Below are 21543 nucleotides of genomic sequence, written 5' to 3'. Positions count from 1 at the left end.
TCTTCTATAGTTCCCTCTAAAGTACACCTATATGAGACAGTGCAGGACAACCTTAAAAAAATATGTATTTTTTCATGTGGTTATTTGTACTATAGATTCTATAAATGCCTCACCTGTGTTAACTTTCGCAAGGCTAATTGTTAAATTTAATCCCAGCAAAAGACAGACAAGCATTCACATTATTATTTAGGCTCAAGAGAAAAACTTCTCAGTAATGCAGTCAGTCAATCAAGTGAAACTATCCCCCTCAATTCGTACCCTTGCACCTTAACTGCAGGAAGCGAAACTCCCATCTGACATTGTGGGAGCTGACACACTGAAGAAACGGAGCAGCTCCCTTTAAGACTTCTGAAATCAGGTGTTTGAAAATGAACTACTAGAGCCACTGGTATTCTACTAAACCCAAGATCCTTAGCATCAACAAGATCTTTCAAGAATTTCATTTCATCTCTGCTTGGCTTTAGGAAGACATGGTGAAAGACTCGACAGCAGCTATCGTTCTTTGCCAAGTTCTGAATGGATACAATGGAAGAGGAAAGGTGTGGGGCACGTTTTTAAGCACTTGAATACTGTTTAATAGTTATGGGAATGACAGTGCATTATCCTCTGGTAGACTACTGCCTCTTCAGAGGAAGAAAGGGACAACTTCTCTGTGGGGAGTCACACTGAGGTTGTGTTACAGAATCACATGGTTGGAAAAGACCTTTGAGATCATCAAGTCCAACCAATCCCATCCTAAGCTAAACCATATCCCTAAGTACCTCATCTACCCTTTTTTTGAACACATCCAGGGAAGGTGACTCAACCCCCTCCCTGGGCAGCCTGTTCCAGGCCCTGACAACTCTTTCAGTAAAAAAATTTTTTTCTAATGTCTAATCTGCCCCTGCCCTGGCACAGCTTCATGCCATTGTCCCTTGTCCTCTCTCCTGTCACCTGGCTGAAGAGACCATCGCCCACCTCTCTACAACCTCCCTTCAGGAAGTTGTAGGCAGTGATAAGGTCTCCCCTGAGCCTCCTCTTCTACAAGCTAAAACAGCCCCAGCTCCCTCAGCCATTCCTCACATAATTTGCCCTCCAGCCCCTTCACCAGCCTGGTTACCTACTGATCTGTTCTCACAATGTTTTCCCTCTTCTGCATGCAAGACACTCATGAATACAGGGTATTTTTCATTGAAATATATACATTCCCTGCAGCTTCCTCTTGCAGCTCTGCTCATTGTGTTCAACTGCTTAAATACCATGGCAAAAGAAAGCATAGATGGTAGGCTTGGTGGGAGAAAAAGACAACTGACTGTTCCCTCTCTTCAGAAAAGTCAAACCAAACTTCATGTCAAACCAAACTTCATGTCAAACCAAACTTCATGTCAAACCAAACTTCATGTCAAACCAAACTTCATGTCAAACCAAACTTCATGTCAAACCAAACTTCATGTCAAACCAAACTTCATGTCAAACCAAACTTCATGTCACGATATCTGAACTTCCACTCAAGAACAGGTGTCTAACCAGGCATGAAATTCTGCCTCCAAAGGCATTTCAGATGATAACCCTCCTAAGGGAGGGTGACTTCCACTGAGAGGTGTTGGACAGAAATAAAACTGACTGCCTTAAATAGCATAAGAATTGTTCCCAATCCTTTAGTTAAGAGTTATCCATCAGAAAACATATTCCTACCTGATCTGCTCTGTTTGCACGATACCTTCTTTATGTCCTTCCAACCGAGCTGCCAGCCGCTCCTTGTCAAGGCGCACACACTCTTCATCCTAGCAGTAACAGCAAAGTTTAAATGGTTTATTTCTTGAGTTTTAATGTCTCTTCAAAAATAAACACAAGTAAAATTAGATATTCACATTATTTTGTTTAGGTTATTTTGTTGTTTAGGGTTGGTTTTTTACATTTGCAAGGACAATCATTATTTCCAGTTATTTTTCATCTGTGCACTACCATTAACTGTAGCAAGAACCACGAAGTGTAATTAGAATAACAAAAAGGACAACCACTCCCTCAAAGAGCTTTGCTCAGACAATAATTCAGAACAACAGAGAAAACAGAGACCTTAAAGCTGGGGAACAATGCACGCATTCAGGTAGGACAATAGATACATACATTTAAGGCAAATTTATCAGACATTCAAATATGTCCAGACATTTAATCAAAAGAACTGATCAGAACTATTATTTATTGACACAGCACTTGCAATAATCACATTACTGGTAGATTCAAAAAACCAAGTCAAGAGCAAGGAAGCCTCTAGTTACTCAAGCCAGGTTTGAGACAGATGTGTAATTTGAGAAAGCAGTAGAGAGATGTATCATTATGACATCTATTCATCTTCCTAATGCTGGTACCATTTGTGCTCAATCCATCTTATTTCCCCTACAAAACTTAATTCGGCATCAAGCCTGCACATTGCTAAATGGCTGTTTGGAAAGGCTGAAGCACAGTAAAGCTGGTCATGCCCACGTATCAGGGAAGAACTGGAATCTCTACACCAAGATGCTCTCAACTTAAAACAGACTTTATAGGCTCCAAGCTGCTGGAGCAGCCACGAAACAAACAGAGAGATGGCCATAAACTCCTCTGACTCATATGCAGAATTCTTGGTTCTCCAAATCATGGTGGTGTGATGTAGAGTTTCAAAACATACTGACATCACAATCACACAGGATAACATAGAACAAAAAACCCTATAGATCACCAGTGGGCCATCTCACAGCAGTCATCTGCAGGTGCCACTAGGAATGCATGAAGTTTTCATCATTCTTAAGCAGTTCCAGCTAAGCACATTGTTCAGATCCAATTCTTAAATAATGGAATTTCTGCAGTGTGATAACTATTCCTTTAAGAGCACATCTAAACCCTCACTATTCTTAAAATACATACATCCAGATACATATATATGCACAACTTGGAGCAGACAACTGGATGAACACAGTTTACGAAAAAAACCAACATCAAGACAGACAGTAATTTTTAAAAACCAGACAGTTAAGTAATGCAATGTGTGCAATGACTAGACACATTGCTTCCATTCAAGAGGCACTTAGGTAATTATTTTAATAGTGTATTTTCACAAGACACAGCTTCAGAAAACAGTTATCATGGGGACAGTTTCATATACTACTATAACCTAATAGCAAGTAAAGCAAATAAGTACCCACTGATAGAGAAGCCTGGCATTTAAGTTATAATGCCAACTCGTGGATGGCAAATAACCATAATCAGTCATTAAATGGCAATTCTATTCCAGTGCCACAGCTCTTAGCACACTGGTCATAACACAACAGCTCCTTGCAGATATGTGGTCAAGCTTTCCCCTTTCATATAACATGCCTAGCAACTACAATTCAATGTTTAAATCAGAGGCCTAAATTCTAACCCCTTCCAGTTCCTGTTCGCACTACCAGAAGCACTGTATACAGCCAGAGAGCAGGCAGCCCAACCCAACAGATCAATTCTGTAATGTACCACCAACCCCAATTTGTGTTGATGACAGTTACTGTCATTACCTCTATTCTTGGTTTCTTTGCTTCTGCTAATATTTCATCTGCTGCTCTTTTAACTGCAAGAGAAAGAGGACATCAAAAATGCAAGACTGTGGTAGACTTTAACAAATTAACCTTGAAGTTATTTTTGAGTTTAACTGTACCTTGAGTGGACCGTTGGAGACCAATTTCAAGTGGAGCACTTCTGTCTATGCTTGATGAAGTTGCTGTAAGCAAACATAACATTTAAGTACAAAAGTTTCGCAAAAGCATTTAAGCATAAAAAGGACAACAGATAAATTGCAAAAATGAGAACTTAACTAGACATTACATGCCAAAGGTGGTCAAATACTGACACTAGAGATATTCAGAACCTGACTGGATATGAAGTTAGATCAGGTTGCTCGGGGTCATTTGGCCCTTCTTGGAAAAGGGATTTAACCAGATGACCTCCTGTGGTCCCTTCTAACATAAATTAGTGTTTCTATGATCTGTATATACCACATAAAACTGAGTGACAAAGACAATTACTTTATAACCTGGAATCAACATCCTCTAGACCAAGATCTACCTCTTTCCTGACTACTGTTAACAAAGAAAACTTGTTTTAGACACAGACTGGGAGAAGAGCTCCTTGACAGTAGCCCTGCTGAGAAGGACCTGAGGGTTCTGGGTGATGAGAAACTTAACATGAGCCAGAAGTGGCTCTTGCAGCTCGCAGGACCAAGGGTATCCTGGGCTCCATCAGAAGAGGGGTGGCCAGCAGGGACAGGGAGGTGATTGTCCCTCTCTACTCTGCCCTCCCAAGGCCCCAGCTGGAGTCCTGTGTCCAGATCTGGTGCCCCCAATACAAGAAGGATGTAGAACTGTTGGAGAGGGTTCAGAGGAGGCCACAAAGATGATTAGAGGGCTGGAGCACCTCCCCTACGAAGAGAGGCTGAGGGACCTGAGCTTGTTCAGCCTGAAGAAGAGAAGGCTGCAGGGGGACCTCATTGCAGCCTTCCAGTACCTGAAGGGAGCTTATAGGCAGGAGGGGATTCGACTTTTTAAAAGAGCGGATAATGGCAGGACAAGGGGGAATGGACTAAAGCTAAGGGAGGGAAGGTTTAGATTAGATCTTAGGGGGAAGTTTTTTCCAGAGAGAGTGGTGAGGGGCTGGAACAGGCTGCCCAGAGAGGTGGTAGATGCCCCATCCCTGGGGGTGTTCAAGGCCAGGTTGGATGAGGCCCTGGGCAACCTTGTCTAGATCATGCCTAGAGGTTGGTGGCCCTGCCAATGGCAGGAGGATTGGAACACTATGATCCTTGGGGTCCCTTCCAAGCCAGAACATTCTATGATTCTACGATGGAATCCTAAACAACCTTGAGACTGAGAAAGCTGTGATTTGATATCTTCTACTATACTGAAGATTTTATCCCACATACTTATCACCTCAAGATCATTGCACTACCAGAAGTTTCCCACAGTCTAGGAAAAAAATCTGAACAGTAAGCATTCCAACACAGAACTATTAACCAAGAGATGTTAGCAATAATGAAAAAGTAGCTCACTTCTAAACATGTAGGAATGCAGCTCTCATCTAAGCACCATAAAAATAATTAAATTCAGAACAAAATGAAAAAGTAAAAAATCCTAACTTTGTTTGACAAGACTGAACATACTCTGTTAAGCTGCAAATTAATGATCATTAACCAACCTTCCCCTCGCTTGTCCCATAAACATGAGGCAGTAAAGCACACTATGTGTCTAAATTAAAAGCAAGCATCACTCACATGTTTCCCCATTTAGGTATGCAAGCAAGTCCTTCCTATCGGGTCTTCTTACCACAGGAATGTTTTCAGTCTGAAAAGACAGCAGACTTGACATTAAACCCTTACTCCCTCAGAAAGCCTCTTGCTGAAGATTTTTCACTTTAATGAAAACTGCTCATTCACACAGACAGGCACACGTGCCCTGCCTCGCAAGAACGCATCATTATCAAGCCTAAAAATACAGTTTCTTCCTAGATGATGTTCAGCTACACGAAATGAAACATGCTACTACTATAAAACTGAGAGGACAGCCTTTTTTTCATTTCTTCAAATTTGCAAATCAGGTTAAGAACTTGTTTTTAACACACACTTCTATGTCAGGAGTCACTGTGGGTACACAGAAATCAAAGTATTTACATTTTGTTGTTCCAAGTATGTACAACACGCAGCCCTGCTGTATCAGGTAACCATGCTGCACAGGGAAAGATACAGCATGAGCTCACAGAAAGCAGTCAAATAGAAATCAAAAGGACTTCCTCCTTCAGAGTTCCCATATCTTTACTTGTAGAGCCTATACAATAATTTCTTTAATTAGATGGCATACACCTGAGTCCACCTCAAAGCAAGCCTCCTGTACTTTTATCTTGTAGATCCTCACAATCTCAGGCACTAAAGGATCACACAACAGAGAACAGAAAGACAAATAGTGCTAGAGATAGCTGTGACCAGAGAATTCAAGCAAAACACTGCCACTGCTGTTAATATCTAGGTGACAAAGTCTTGTTGCAAATGCAAACTGGTGGCTTGAAGGATAATCTGTTAGGAAGTGACTTGTCAAAATACTCCCCTTTGACAGGGACTGTCATTTGTTACCTATGCAGGGGTGTACTTCTTTAAAACACACACACACACTGTTGCATTTTTTCTCTCTCCAGCCAAATTCATACATTAAAGTGCTACTGCTGTTCCCCAAAAAGAACTAATCACAAACAAGACAAAATAAAACTTTACATGGTCTACTTACTGCAGCACGTCGGACATAAACAGGATGCGAAAGGTGCACATTATTGAGCAGGAACAAGATAGAATCCAAAGTGTAGTATTCCCTGGGTTGGCCCTCTTTCCCTGTCCTGTAAAGTCACAAAACAAAGATTTTAACATTTAACCTCCTTGTCTCACAAACACTCTTTTTTCACAAAGTTCCCTTTTCTTTCCCCACAGCAGTTCAAAAGGCAAGCAGCAATACTATCAGGCTATTACCAAACTAGCCAATACAAGGGAGGGATGTTACGTTCTGGCAGCCTCTTAAACTATAAAATCTGTCCAAAATGATCCGATGTAAGAGTTGGAAAATATACAAGAAGCAAGGCTTAGAAAACTCAGAATGCATTCTCCCATATCCCAAACATATTTACTCTGACTATCAAAGGAACTGTCTCCCTTATTTGAGATAGCCAGATGAAAATCTCTGAAGCAGAAATGAAGAACGAACCCATTACTACCTGCTCCTCAGGTGTTAATGAAACTGAATTTTTACCACTAGAGAAAGCACAGTGAAGGACTCAGAATACACAAATTCAGTGAAATCTACAGAGCAAAGGTTCAAAATTGTTCCAAAGGAGCAACTAGAAACTAACTGCACACCAAACTAGCCCAACTAAAACAGACTACAAAAATCACAATGAACTTCCAGGCTGAAGTCTGGCCACTTCACAGCAACATGACAGCATCAAGCGCAGCCTTAGTTTCAAAACACCTTGTTTGAAAGAGGTGCCTTTCAAGTCTGAGAGGCTATCTGTTCTGTGTAACAATTTGGGAAAAAAACATAAACAACCAGCAGCACTAATCGCTCAAAAAAAGCCCAAACAAAAAAAAAAAAACCCAAAACAACCCCCACACAAAAAAACCCAAAGCCTCACACCCACAGAGTTTCAGCTGGCTCCATGCAGATAAAAGGTGACTCCCGCCTCACACACACATTCGACCCTGTAAAGCTGTTACTATAAGATTTTGTAGAGGGAGCACCGACTGTCCCAGTTTAGAAACCAGACCTGCACCCTCAACACTTCGATCACTGCAAGCTTCACAGCCCTCGGGGGGACCCAGAAATCAGTGAGACCAGGGATCCCCCTGCCCAGACCCAGGACCTGCCCACTCCAAGCCAGACAGGGCTCCCCGACACCGTCCAGTCCCAGATCCCTATCAGTCTCTTTACCTCAAAGCCTGAGGAAATCAACACACCAGAAAGTCAGGCTCAAAGCCCAAAATTTAAGACCAGAGCATAATTTTGATCAAAACAGACTCTAGGAAGAAGCTTTTTCATTAACACTGTAAGAGAGTTTTCCCTCCAGTACAGTGACTTCGCTGACAGCTCACCATCAGTATCAAAATACCATCGCAGAAGTGCCAGCCTCACTGGGGCAAGGGGGAGGAAATAAAAACACTCAACCATAACTTTCTTTGAAGAGCTATACAATTGGCTATTAAATGCAATAGAAGCCTAAGCCTGTTTTCTCCACACTGTGGATATAATGCCACTACTGCTTTTCTTCCAATTATTTTTCTGAAATTATCTAGATCGAAAGTGTCCAATAACCCGCTCAGAACTCATTATCAGCAGAGAGGTTGGAAACATCACTCTCACAATGATGCCTGAGAAAAGCAATATAACTTTATTCATGCAGAGAGAAGTGATTCAAAATACCAGGAGAAGAGCAGAATAAAGGATCTTTCTATCACTGTTTCTTCCTTCCAAAAAAACCTGATGTCTGCATGGGATGGGCTGTGTGGATGTTTTGTTGCTGAAGAGGGAAGGGGAGACATGGTAACTGTTAAGTGCTAAGCCACTAAAAGTTGGCTTCACAACAGAACTGGATTCCTCAGCAAGGACTTGAGTACTGTACCATTTCACTATCTTTGATAAGATAGTGTCTGAACATATTCATAGCACTGGTACAAACAAAAGCTTCTTCCAGATAAACCTGGCTCTGAAGTCTACAGCCCACAACGCAGTTGGCACTTAATTTTAAAACAAACATTTCAAATTCTCTCACTTCAGACTAGCTCATTGTGTCAGATCCACTGAGCATTATATATAAAGCTCAGCTGGTCATCTATTCAGGTTTCTATTGATACTATTTAGCATTAAATGGCATAACTTAGAAAACAAGTATTGGAGGGTTACCTGTTAATTTAAAAATCCAGCATTACAAAGCCACAGGCACTGCCGAAGGTCAGCAGGGCACAGCTGGTACTTCATCACTTAAACTCCACACACAAGAAATCCCCGTGCTCATTAGAGTTGGAAGAGGGTGTTTTATTAGGAGGATGAAATATTGCACATTAAAGGGAAAGCATCAGATAGACAAGCAGTTGTCTGCAAGGAGAAAGACTAAGTCCACACTGACACTTCAGCGTTAGTTTGTGCTCCTTTCAGATTTTCCAGACAGAACCAAAAAGCAAAACAGAACCAAAAGCAAGCTGATCTGAAGGTAGTTTACTTAACTCAATTTACTAACATGCAAAGTAACAAAAAAAAAAATTAATCATCTTATTTCCCATATGCAGCAATGGTATCAAATGCTTTCTAAAATCCTAAAGATTTAGATCTCAAAGTCCAGTACTATTATTTTTGCTTTAGCAGTTACATCAACAAAACAAACAAAACTCCAGCTTAAAAAAAACAGAGAACATGTTTACATATTACAAGAAAGTAAGTTTCACCTGCTTGCTTTTAACACCAGAAATTTATTTCCTGATCATCCCTTCATCCTCAACCTGTGGACACCAAGATTTTATTAATTTTTTTACGACTTTATTTCCATTTTCATGTTTCAAAGCAACAATTTTTACAGAGGTCCTGAAGGCCTGCATCTCGCCCACAAAAGCAGGCAGTAATCTTTAAAAACACAAGACTAGGCACGCAGAGTATCACACAAATTACAATACCCATGACCAGCTGCTCTCTGTTTAAGAGCTCCTCAGCTGTGCATACAAGCCCCTCTGCTGGGTAAACAAAGCAAGAAAGTTTCTCTGGTAGATCGAGTCTCTCCCTCAGTTTTGAAACAGATTCTGTAATCACTCTTCAGGGGCCAGAGAGCAGCTGTTAGATCCAAACACACAAAACACCCAACATCAGACCACCGAGCTTCCCTCACATGCCAGCAGGGACATTCATGTAACTACTATCTGGAAACAAAGGTGGATTAAAATGAATTTCTGCCTTCCCTTCCTCCTCAACCCCCCAGATTACTTTTCACCTGGCTCAGATCTTCAGTCCAATCGCTGTTTGGCCAACACTTGCGCCAGCACTGGGAGACAGCAATGCAGGGCAGCACTGCGGGCTTCTGCCAGCTTAGCTGCTCGAGGAGCTGCTCAGTGTTAAATGTCTGGTGGGACTACTTCTAATTCTAGCAAGGACAGAATGCCACCACTTGTATTACTCTTTCCAGACTGGCAGCAGAGATGCAATTACAGCAACTGTGCTGTGGGCACCTAAACAGAAATTAAGGTTTGCTGCACAAAAGACTAAGCCACTAACAACTGCTCAGTGCATGCACAGTTTGGATCCTGTTGAGTGGCCTCAATGTAAAAGGTCTCCAATCTTCGAAGATTTTGAAGTTGTTCCTCCTAAATCCCTGCATTAATCTAGCAATTACATAAATTAACAGCTCCTTAAAACCCTGGTGTCAAACCTATGGAGCATGGCTTGCTGAACTGGTCTTATTGTCAGTGTCTTCAATTTAAAGATTACTCATATACAGTTCTGTGGTGGTTCACAAGCAGCGTTGGGAGTTTACAGCAGTCTGATTCTACCAAAAGTTCAGAAAGCACTGGTCTAAACCAGGATGGACTAACTTTCTTCAAACAAAAGAAACCCAAAATTTTTGAAGGCATCCATCTATCACAAGGAGCAAGGACACAGAGTACTATTATGATTTCACCGCTCTGTTCTGAGTGGAGCATCCTTATCTCACCCACAGTTCCCCCTTGACCATGAAGATAAAGCTGCCTTAACATCAAAGTTTTTCTCTCCCGTTGCTGTCTTTTGGTCTTCTGTTAACAAGTTCTGGGCCTAATTCAAGTTCACGTAGGCAGCAGTAGAGTTAGGAGGGCTATCAGTTTCTCTGCTCCCTACAACAAAGCAAGAAAACTTGTCCGTCCAGTTAACCATTACTTGGGAAAAGCAACTTGTAGCAAGGAAACCATCACAACTGTCTATACAGCTGCTTCACAAAAACACAACTAAGGCTTTTCAAGAATTTTAATACCTAACTGCTTATGCAAATATTCTTCTTCTTCAACCCAGCTAACTGTAGCTCCCACTCGGCTAGGAAGCGCAAATAAATCCTGAAACTAAGTCTGAAAGCTCAACACGGGTATCAAAACAGCACACTTCTAGTTTTAATTAGAGTGCAAAGTAAAATCAAGTTTAAAAAGAAACAACCCTCTGCCTGCAAGTTAACATAAACAGACAGGTTTTCTTTCCTCTCTTGGGCCAAAAAGCAAGGATATGGATCAATACCAATATTTGCATCACAGCTAGGGAAACTAAACACAAAATAATCCCTGGTCACAGACAGAACTACAAGCTGTTTAGGGAGAAATCTGCAGGTTCCTCTGCTTCTCCATCACACTCCAAAGAACAAGGTCCTCTCTTTGGTCGGTACCCAAAGTGTTCTCTACCTGGTATTTAGCCACAAGCGTTTGTTTTTTCTCTTGGGTTTCAAAGAGCCTCACTGAAATTCTCCCAGTTAGGACGCTAAAAGCAAGTGGCTGCTGAATTCAGAGGAAAGGACAACCAAGAACTCCATTCCATCCTGAGCAACGCTTTAAACCACGTGAGAAAATTCAACAGGTACGAAACCTCATTTTCCATAAGTTCTCTAAAAATAAGCCTTTTACCCAACACGATCACGTAAGCAAGAGAAACGCTGTCTCTGCGTGCCCGCTGTGATAAGGTGGAGGAAACAGCCCACACGAGGTGGGGCGCAGGCCGAGGCCGCAGCAGCCAGGAGCGGGCTGAGGAGCACAGCGCGAGCGGGCACCGCCGAGCGCCGCACCGGGCGCAGCCCCGGGAGAGGAAGAGCCGCCCGGGTAACCTTAAGGCGGCGGACGCGCCACTCCTCATTTCCACGCAGACCTCCGAAAACTTCAGAGGCTACCTCCTACCACCTCATCGCGTGAGGCTGCGGGACGCGGCCCCGCCGCGGCTCTCCTCCGGCTCCGCCGGCTCGCACGGAGAGACCGACGGCCAAGGAAAGGCCTCACCACAGCCCCGCTGCTATTCCGGGCCGGGGCACCCGCCGGGCGGGTCCCGGGAACCTTCCCGAAGAGACCGGCAAGACCTCCCCGCCCGAGCGGGCTGCCAGCCGCCCAAAGGGAGAGCGGCATCGCCCACCCCTCCGCGGAGGGCGCCGGCCGCACGCCGCCCAGCCTGCCGCCGCCTCCCCCGGGACACCGCGCCGGCGGGTGGGCAGCGCGTCGCCGCGCCCAGGCGGAGAGGAGGCGCACGGCCTCGGTGCGCTCCCGAGGGGCCCGGCCGGGAGGCGGCAGCCAGGCCGCCCGCCCGCCCGCCCCTGCCCGCATCGCTCCGTATTCGGTGGCGGGAGGCGAAGGGCGGCGGAACCCCCCTTCCCGCTGCCCCGCAACTTCAGGGCAACTTCTCCGCCCGCCCCTCGCCCGTCCCTTCCCCGGGCGAGCGGCCGCCCGCCGCCCGCCCCGGCCGCGCCACTCACCCCCAGATGACATAGTTGGTCTTGACGTTCTTGGGCCAGGAGAACTCGCCGAAGATCACCTCGTCGCCCTTGACCACAATCTCCTTCTTCTGCGTGTTGTACTGCCGCAGCACGCTCAGCACGTCCGCCATCTTCGCTCCGGAGCCACCGGCCGCCGCTCCGCTCCGGCCCGGCCCCTCCGCCAGCCGCGCAAGGACCCCGCCGACCAGCTCTGAGCCGCCCGCCGCGAACGCCTGAATAAAACTGCCGCAGCCTCCAGGGGGCGACGCCGAAGCCGTTGCCATGGAGCGGCGCGGCCCCGCCCCTCAGGGCGGCACCCGTGGGGGCGGGGCGGGGCACCGCCGCCGAGGCGCGGAACGGGGCTGGCAGCCCTGGCCATGGCTTCAGGTGGAGGGGAGCGGCGAACGCCACAGGCACTCGCGGAGCTGCTGCCAACCAGCCGTTTGCCGGGCCGGCGCCCGGTCCTCCGCCGCAGCGCACAGCCGGTGGTAGCCGGGGCGGCGCAGCGAGGAGAGCGCCTGGAGGGGCCGGCGTGACAGGTCCCAGCCAGCTGCGCGCTCACCTGGCGCTGCCGGGCGGGCGGCAAGCCCCGGCTCTCTCAAGGGCGCGCCGGTACTCTGTAGGCAAAACGAAGCTGCAGGCCGAGGCCTAGCAACTTAGCGCCAGGGGGAAGCTGGTTAATGACACGGAGAAAGACCGAGCCGCACAGCGCGGGAGGGGCGGGCTGCACCGCGTCGGAACGCGGGAGCAGAGCCGGGGCAGAGCACGGTACCCCGCAGGACCGGCGGCCCAACCCCCGCAGCGTTTCTCCTCTGGGCGGAGGGCGGCGCGGAGACGCTTCTGCCGCTCGCAACCGGCGTCAGGTCCCGGTGGGGCGGCTCCGCGGCTGCTCTGCAGGCACGCTCGGCCGAGCGGTCCAGGCTCCTCGGCAAGCAGCGGCGACGGCGAAGGAAGAGAGAGCGTTGCGCCGAACAGCTCTTCCGGGGAAGCCTGAGGGAAGGTAAGAACCCAGCGCCTCACGTAAAGCCTCCAAACCGGTTCCCTCTCGCACTTACACCCCACACACCCCAGGAGTCGCTGCGGGAAAGCCGAACCGTCTCTCCCGGCCGACATCCCGTTGGCAGGAGCGGGGAGGAGCCCCTTAGGAGTCCCCTAACCGCTCCGGCGCGGAGGAGCCCCTTAACCGCTCCCGCGCGGCAACCCAGAGCGCAGCTTTCCCTCAGCGGACCGACCTGAGGCAGCCGTTAGCGGGTCCCCCGCCTCAGGAACCCACCGCAGCCCGTCACCGCCCCCAGGCAGGGTAACCCCTTCCGGCCCGCGGTGGTTCGGAACACCGGCAGCGCCGAAGGCAGCCCAGCGCTCCGCCGGGAGGCGGCGCGGGGTCCTGCGAGCGGGGTCAGGCTGTTGCGAGGTCTGTCCATCAGCTCCGCCCCTTCCTCTCGCCGCCATGGCCCTGCGGAGGGCGCTGTGGGGAGGGTGGGTTGGTCGTCGCGGGGTCACGGTGGGACCTGGGGCCCGGGTCGAGCCCGAGGGGAGGGGGCCCGCGGTCCTTCTTCGTGCCCTTTGGGCGCACGGAGGGGTGGGGCGGAGCGGCTGGGGAGGGGGCGGGAGCCTGGCCGGCATCGGGACGCGCAGGCCGCCTGCGGCGCCCGATGGCCACGGGCGTGGCGCCGGGGTCAGGGTCGGGCTGGAGGGCTGAGCGCGGCGGGGTTGGGCCTTGTGTCTGTTGTATGGGGTGGCGGGAGGGGGTTACCCCGTTCCTCGCCGCCTGGCTTTCTCTGTTCAGCCTTCCCTCTGTGGGTACCGAACGAAACTGAGGCGTGGCAGGGAGATCACTGAGGAATCGACACCGAGCAGACCTTTAACTCGCGACCTATCGAGCGTGGGTCGTTTCTTTGGACGCTGGAACGCCTGACTTTTCGTGTCGTTGTAGTTTCAGAATGGGAAACAGCCAGTCGGCTCCCGCGGCGCTGTCCAGCAGCGATATTGAGAAACAAATACAGGTAACGTTGTTCACCCTGCTCTTACTTTCTAAAAGTCGTAGTTACTTCAAAGCTCTTCTGATGTACACAGAGAAGCCCCTGCGTGTTCACCCTGGTTCTTGGGTTTACTGTGTAATGCTGGCAGCATCTTTCAGCTGCAGCCCCGGAGCCCCAGCTTCCCAGGCTGCATCTGTTTCAGGGTTTTTTAGACCTCTACTCCCTATTTAGTGCTGCTATCAATACTGGGGATTAAACATTGTGAAATGAACGATGTCATATAAAGTAAATGTTTAAAAAGTAAGGTTTTTAAACTAAATCCACCGATCCTAAATGGCACTCTGAAATCACCTTGAATTTACAGTTCAGCAGTACAGGTGTTTCTTTCTCTCACTCAGAATCCGTCTTGTCATTCTGCTTGGCACCAGCACATCTCATTTGCCTCGCAGGCAGGGAAAGCTGTGCAGAATAATTCAAGGAGATGCATGCGGCCTGTTCAGCAGGCTGGGAGGTCTGCAACTGCAGCACAAGAGACAGTTCAGAGCTGGCACTATTGGACAGCAGTCCTGCCACATGCTCCACAACTGTCCTGCTCGGTTTTGGAGTCAAGTCCAGGTCATGACAGCTTCATATGACAATGATCACTAGATGATCTTTAAAGTCCCTTCCCACCCAAACTGTTCTGTGATTCACAGGTGCCAGCACTGCTTCTGGTAGAGATCATTAGCACCAACTGCCCTCAATGTCTCTGTTCCCACAAGATTGTAGTGTTCCTGAAAGTTAGGCACTGCTAAGTTTTAACTGATTTCATGTATTCTACCCAAAGAAGGAAGCATACCATGTACTGGAAAGCTCAATCAGAGCAGGAGTCACCACTTCATCTTCCATGTAGTTCTGCAAACTGCTGAAGTTGTGCCTCACTCCCTGCTGCTCTTGTGCAGATGCTTTTTGGGATCTGGTCAAGCGCAACTGCAGTTTTTAAGGTCTAGAGACTGACATTCCTCAAGTGGGAAGCAATTTTTATTCTGAGGTGGAAGAATGGGAGGTGCTAAGCCACCACAGAGGTATTCAGAACAAGTGTGGAGCAGGTATGTTTTGCACTCACTGCACAGCTGGTGCATTTTCTTGACAGATGCCACGATGGAAGTCACTGTTCTGCTCCTTGTTTTTGAAGAACAGTAGTTCCTTCCTCATGTTACGATTCCTGTGGCTCTGGATTATAAGTAGGGAAGACTTAGAAGCTAAACATGAGACTCAAGTTCAGCATTTTTGGAAGATTTTTCCAAAGTAGCCAGCCGTCGCTGTAGCATGGCTGGGAACCTCTCGGCTGTCCCTGTTAAAAATACCTCAGAAAGCCTTTCATAGACTATTTTTCTGCATTTGGTACCATAACAGCAGATTTTTAACTTGTGTATTAGTTTTCATGACTGTTTATACTGTTAAAATACACTGACTTAAAACCAAGGCACACTGACTCATTCTTTTGAACATCCAGGAGATTACTTCAAAGAACTGCGTGGTGATCTTTTCTAAAACAACATGCCCCTACTGCAGAATGGCAAAAGACATTTTTGAGGCTAAGAATATAGATTACACAGCTGTAGAACTGGACATGAATGAAAATGGAAGTCAGTTCCAAGACGTCCTTGAAGAGATGACGGGTGCCAGAACGGTAAGTGGATCTTCTCACGTGTGCCAAGCAAAGAACTTGGACTGTACCCCTCCCTCAGGGGTTATGACTGTGTCAAGCTCTTTGTACTTTGAGACAGGTCAACTTGAGATACAAGCTCATAAATTAAAGACACAGTACTGTAGAAGGGGGTCTCTGCAATTGCACCCTCTTGAGAGCTTCTGGCTCTCTCGCTGAGATCATCTGTGCTGTACTGCCCCTGAGCCAACTATCAATGTCTATATTACTTTGTATATTTAGTCCATTATGTTTGTCACGTCATCTCACTTGACTCAATTACTTTATTGCAGTGTCCCACACAGTGAATTAGGGGCACGTGAACAGTTTCCCATCTCTGTAAAAATTAAGGAACCTTGAGCTGTACACTGATATTAAGTATATGTACATAAGACCATAAACACTGTGTGTATACTACAGCCCAGATGGGCTGGCTTAGATTTTCATCTTTTTTTCCAAGAAGTAACTTAATGCAATTTTCATTTTCTTGATAGGTCCCAAGAGTGTTTGTCAACGGGACTTTTATTGGAGGTGCTACAGACACTCAAAGGCTTAATGAGGAAGGCAAACTCCTTCCTTTAGTTTTTCAGTGTGAAATGAGAAATAAAACCTGACCAGCCACCTAGCTTCCTCTTCCTGCATATAAGCAGGATTTCAGACAAGTCAGAAGCTCACAAGTATACACTGCAGCAACTGGACTCAGCAACATCAAACCATGGACCACAGAATTATTACAGATCATTTTCTGACCCAGACCTTATGGACTGGGCAAATGCCTCAGTGTCCTTGCCTTAGCTTTACCGGAACCAAAATGGTGCTAAAACGCATTGTGTTGGGGCTCTAAACGCAAAGTACTGATGTCATTGTATTGCTATTGCAACCTAATAACCCTGTGGGAAAGTATAGGCTGTTTCTTCTTTCTGCAAATTAGTTTGCTTTCTGACTTGGCTCCAACAGTTAAAATAAACAGTTTACAATTTAATGGTTCCTTTATGTTTCATTCTTTGAGTGTCATACTGTAATCGTGAAGAAAGGAGGAAGCAAAAACAAGCCTGCAGTGATCCCACTGTGCATGTGTTTGCCTCTCCTATCGTTCCATGTCCCCTCACCCAGCTACCAAATTGCATGTCCTCGTGCTACAGAAAATGGAGTAAAGATTCCAACAGCTTTCATCTTTACTCTGCATAGTAAAGTATCCATCTGAAGGGCCTCATGCAGGAATATCCTTCTTGGGGAGTCAGACAGCTCGCTGTCACTTAACTCTGCAGCTCAAACTATGGTGTGATCCAGCCATCGCTATCAGGAAACTTCAGACCAAGTAAAACGGGTCTAATATGCATAGAGTTTATTTAGTACTTAAATTCTACAGTCAGAATGCAGATTTCTAGCAGTTTTAGCTTGCAGTTAAAAGCCTAGGAGAAAGGTCTAATAGTCAATAGTTTCAGTACAATGTACATCCAAAGCCAGACCAGGCAATGCCAAGACTCTTGTTCTTTCAAGAAAGTCCATATGCAAGTAGAAAAACATACCCCATTCTTCAGTAAAAGGGACCATTACACTACTAAAGGTGCACAGTTTAGAATAAAAAACATTAATGAGTTTTTACTCGTTTCTTGTGAATAGGAGTCCTTTCCAGTGCTTTCAGCACTGCACACACCTAACCTCTTTTCCCCTCAAGGGTAAAAAGCATCACATTTATCTTCAACTCTAGATACATAGGACCATTAAGAGCAGAATTTAAATCTGACAGCTTCATTTATGTGACGTGAAGTAAGTTTGAACCACATCATTTGTAAAATGCCTTTAGTATATAGTTGCCTGAACTGTGCATCTTTAACGTGTAATGAGTTACTTACACATACTGACCTCATTATACTGTAATTATTGCTGGTTTCTGTATTTTGCTAGTTTCATCGTCACTGCCTTATTAAAATTTCATTTACAAGGACACACTGATCAAGGTAAAAACACAGATGTGCATCATTCCCTAAATTTATGCCTAATAAAGCCATTTATTTTGCACATACAGCAGTAACCAAGTATTCTTTCTTTCTGTGCAGAACTCTTAGGCCAGTTATGTTATACCAGAAGATAAACAATAGTGTTTTTTTTTTTTAATTTGGTAAATCCATCATGTAAAATAGTAAGCATGTAAAGGCATTTTTCCAAGACCTTTTCATTTTGTTCCCTGGGTTTGTTTGTTTTTTTTTTTTTAAAAAGTCCCAAAACAGTAGTCTAAAATAACCCTTTGAGTTCTAAGCTTCAGAAATCCCGGGGCATTGTCACTTAAGGCAAAATCTCTTCCAACTGTTGAGAAAACATGCTGTGCACCTGCAGATCCAAGTGAGTGCCCATTCATTAAAGATATGTCTTAAGGCACCCAAAGGGTTAATTATGTTTCTTTTTAACCACATTAAGGCTCCCCATCCAAATAGTTTATTAATTTTGTATCATTTCACAGAAAGTAGCAGCAAGACAGTGCCTTCATTACTGGATGGCACAAAGCCATGTAATGTTTAAGTTGTTTAAACATGATATGGCAGTTCAAGTGTAGTTCTACTCTAGGAAAAGAAAAAAGGAGGACTCAAAAATAGTAATTAAAATTTTCCTTATGTTTTGCTTAGCACTGTCACCAGTACAAAGCTCTTCAGCTTTGAAGTATCGCTTGTCCTGGGATCTCAACATTAGAAATCATCCACTATACATTACGTGCTTACGCTTAAGACATACCTGCTCATGCAGCTTAAATACCAGGCTCCTAAGAAGCAGGAGCCAAACACCAGGTTGTTCAGCTAAGCAGGCAGAGCTCTGAACGCACCCATCTGCTGCTGCTTTATACAGCATTGTTTTTGAAGAGTAGAACTGCACTTTTATAGGAGAATGTAATAGAAAAGACATTTTGTCACTAGTTGTGCTTAACTCTAAGAAGCTGGTAACATTAGGAAAACAGCTATTTATATTCATTATTTGTTAATGAAGCATTTGTAAAAGTTCTCAACATACCACATATATATATGCAAATATATATATTTAAATTCAGAATGCAGAAATACCTAAAGAAACCACACTTTACAGTACCAAAATTATAAACCCAAATGTAAGCACACATATTTAAAGACACCATGCCTCCTGCTGAAATTAGCTCATCTTCAACCTCAGAGCAGCACATACATAGTAGATGGTCCTAGTGTTCTACCTAACTCAGCAGTGCTGTTCACTGCGCTGCAGCGTGGTGAGATGAAACCTCTACCTTTCCAGCAATCAAGTCATCAAAACAGCTTACTTACAGCATGTTTGTCCACTGTGAACCACTGCAAACACCAAAATAAAACTATAAATGCTTTGAAACAAAAAATATTAAAAGCTCAAGCAAGACAAGTCTTTCTTAAGCTTACTTTTACATCCTGTTCTTCAACGATGTTCTCTCACCAGCACTGCAAAGCAGCTGCCTGTTTATCCAGAATATCAAGTGTTTCCCTAATTCTGCATTTAACAGCAGCTCAATAATATTTAACAGAACAGGAAGCTCTAAACCACCAAAAAATTGAAATTTAGAAAGCAAATTTTAAGCAGCTACTTTATAAAAATAAAGCCAGTCACAGGTAGATGTTGGATTTCTGTAGGTTGAGTATACTTTCATCACTGATCTTTACACAAAGTTTTACCAGAAATCTGACAGAAACAGCAGATTAAATGTTTTATAAGATTTATAATAATCAAAGAAAAAATACCCAGGTTTAAGATATATACTATGACATCAGTTCTGGTATAAGGTCTTTAGCTAAGCTCTCATGCTTAATGAAAGGAAGGCAGCAGAAGAGAGACCAAAATAAAGGAACAGACGAGGGGTTGTCTGTGAAAGAGATTCAAGTATAGGCCCGAGGTGACAAGGAGATGGGAAAGGAGAAGAAAAGCCAACGGTAACAGAGAAAAGGAAGGGCAAAGCAAAGTAGTAATACAAGAAACGAAACAAATGGAACAAGTACTAATGCTTCTGGGATGGTGGCTGTGCATTAGGTACATGATGAAGCAGCACAGAATTCTGCCATGGAGAGAAACTTTTTCCTAGTGTTTTTGCAGACAGAGCTATTATTAAACTACATTTCAAAACTGCTGGTGTATTTTTTTAACCCAAGAATCCATACTTTGCTGCGCTGCCTTTTAAAGACAATCCCATTTATGGGCCCCAAATAAACAGCGGCAATGAAAAAGAACACCGCAAGCCCCCCACAGATTACAAACAGTGCTTTTAAGCTGCAAGGTATTTTGGGGGAAGTTATTAGTGGCCCCCATGCAGTGGGCTCTTAAGACTGACCCTGCCGGCTTCAGATCTACATCTACTTTTAGACTTCCCTTTTCTAAACACAAGATTGTAGGCAAAGACCCCGGCAATCTAATTTCACAAGCATCCCAAACTCTCCTCCTCCTCCTTGCTACTACGGATCTAAAATTCCTGACATGAAATTGTATTTCTTGTCAAACTTTTTTCTGCCTGTATTACACAATGCTGATGTATGCATTGCAAGATTTTTAAGAAACCTTGAGAGCCTTCTGCCCTCTTCACATTCTTCATTGCATCCCTTCCAAGAAGCAACCTGACCTTTGATGCTCATTTGTTAGTGCCCATCCTTACAGAATGGTGTTTTACCTCTGCTGTGCTTCCAAGCATTACACCCTTTTTTCTTTCTTAAAGTGCCTGAACATTACAGCCTTAGGCACAATAGCCTAATACTTGGGAATTGTTATGGAAGTCACAGTGAAACGGCAGTCACACTGAAAGCCTATTAACTCAGTCAGATAATAGGAAACCTGCAGTCACCCAGTCTACAGCTGCATTTAGGCTTTTTTTTTCCCCCTAATGTTTTAAATAAACTTAAATTATCATTAAACTCATCCCTGTACAATTTTTACTGGTAAACTACAGTGCACAATTATAGCCCCATTTCTGTTCAGTTGGTCAGCATGTTCCTCCAATACAAACACCAAAACTTCAAAGAGTCAGCCTGTGCTCTTTGGTGAAAGGGGAGGTTATTTGTTGTACACTGAACTAACGCTTGAGCTTTCCAACATTGTCTTACCTCACTTTTTTCCTTTTTAAAACATTACTGTAATTATTGCCTCTTTACATGTCCAGAGATCATTTGAGAAGTAAGTGTTTAATAACCAGAAATAGCAGCTTAATAACTAGGCTACAACCAGGACAAATTTGTTATGTCAAATGAGTCATGCTGTCCCTTAAAATTCAGTATATGGGCAGATAAAAAAATCCAGTCTATGGAAAAGGAGTTTCCAGCACCATTCTTCTATGCTCCTTACTGTAATAACAAAACCAGACAGAAAACAGTGGAAACAAAAGTCTAAGCACTACGAAGTTCCAGCTGTCAGCATTTACTTCAGTTTCCCCTCGGTGAAAATCTTAAAGGAGGAGTAAATGACAATGTGATGTGGTTGGTGTTAGCTTTACATGGGCTAACCAGGCCACTCAATATTCTATTTCTAACAAGGTTTTTTAGTACAGAGATACAGTAACAATTTAGGAGCATATTACCTACTCCAGCATGGATGACTACCCTGAATATTGCCCATAGATACCCAGTGTCAAAAGATACAGGGAGCTACATTTCCTACACGCTCTACTGAAAAGTTCACCTTCACTTACACTCTAATTCAAGGACCTGTATTTTAAACTGGACTGCTTTCAAAGATGCACCACTGCTATAACCGTTCATTCAGTCAGTTAGTAACTAGTCTAATCTTTTACTTGCAGTAAATTTATGCAATTAGCTGCACATACCTGTTTAAGTTTTCACTTTATATTTAGTAAAAAATATTTCCTATTACTTCACAAATACTACTTCAAATAAGTACTTGCAAAAGATACTTATCTATTAGTTATTTTCAAAA

The 21543-nt window shown here is 44.8% G+C and overlaps 2 protein-coding genes across 2 annotated transcripts in view; one reads left to right on the top strand and one right to left on the bottom strand.

Annotated features, from left to right (window-relative positions):
* CDC73 (cell division cycle 73) overlaps nucleotides 1–11366 on the bottom strand; it is a gene marked incomplete at its 5' end in the record, with an annotated part of 104492 nt that extends 93126 nt beyond the window's left edge. The window contains 7 exons of the mRNA XM_084266309.1: nucleotides 1675–1763; nucleotides 3510–3562; nucleotides 3650–3712; nucleotides 5258–5327; nucleotides 6261–6366; nucleotides 7384–7459; nucleotides 11141–11366. Of these exons, the coding sequence (XP_084122435.1) occupies nucleotides 1675–1763; nucleotides 3510–3562; nucleotides 3650–3712; nucleotides 5258–5327; nucleotides 6261–6366; nucleotides 7384–7459; nucleotides 11141–11366 (683 nt within the window). The remainder of the gene's footprint in view (nucleotides 1–1674; nucleotides 1764–3509; nucleotides 3563–3649; nucleotides 3713–5257; nucleotides 5328–6260; nucleotides 6367–7383; nucleotides 7460–11140) is intronic.
* Nucleotides 11367–12653: 1287 nt separating this feature from the next.
* Nucleotides 12654–16615, top strand: GLRX2 (glutaredoxin 2; the record flags this gene model as incomplete). The annotated part of the gene is made up of 4 exons (XM_084266308.1): nucleotides 12654–12973; nucleotides 13907–13976; nucleotides 15448–15624; nucleotides 16134–16615. 4 exons carry the CDS (start codon nucleotides 12654–12656, stop codon nucleotides 16251–16253), a joined length of 687 nt encoding a protein of 228 aa, XP_084122434.1. The 3' UTR covers nucleotides 16254–16615.
* Nucleotides 16616–21543: the final 4928 nt, after the last annotated feature.

The sequence above is a fragment of the Gallinula chloropus genome (assembly GCF_964237585.1).
Source record: "Gallinula chloropus genome assembly, chromosome: 6".
NCBI lineage: Eukaryota > Metazoa > Chordata > Aves > Gruiformes > Rallidae > Gallinula > Gallinula chloropus.
The sequence above is the reverse complement of the archived record's forward strand: the minus strand, read 5'-3'. Positions and strand labels throughout refer to the sequence as shown.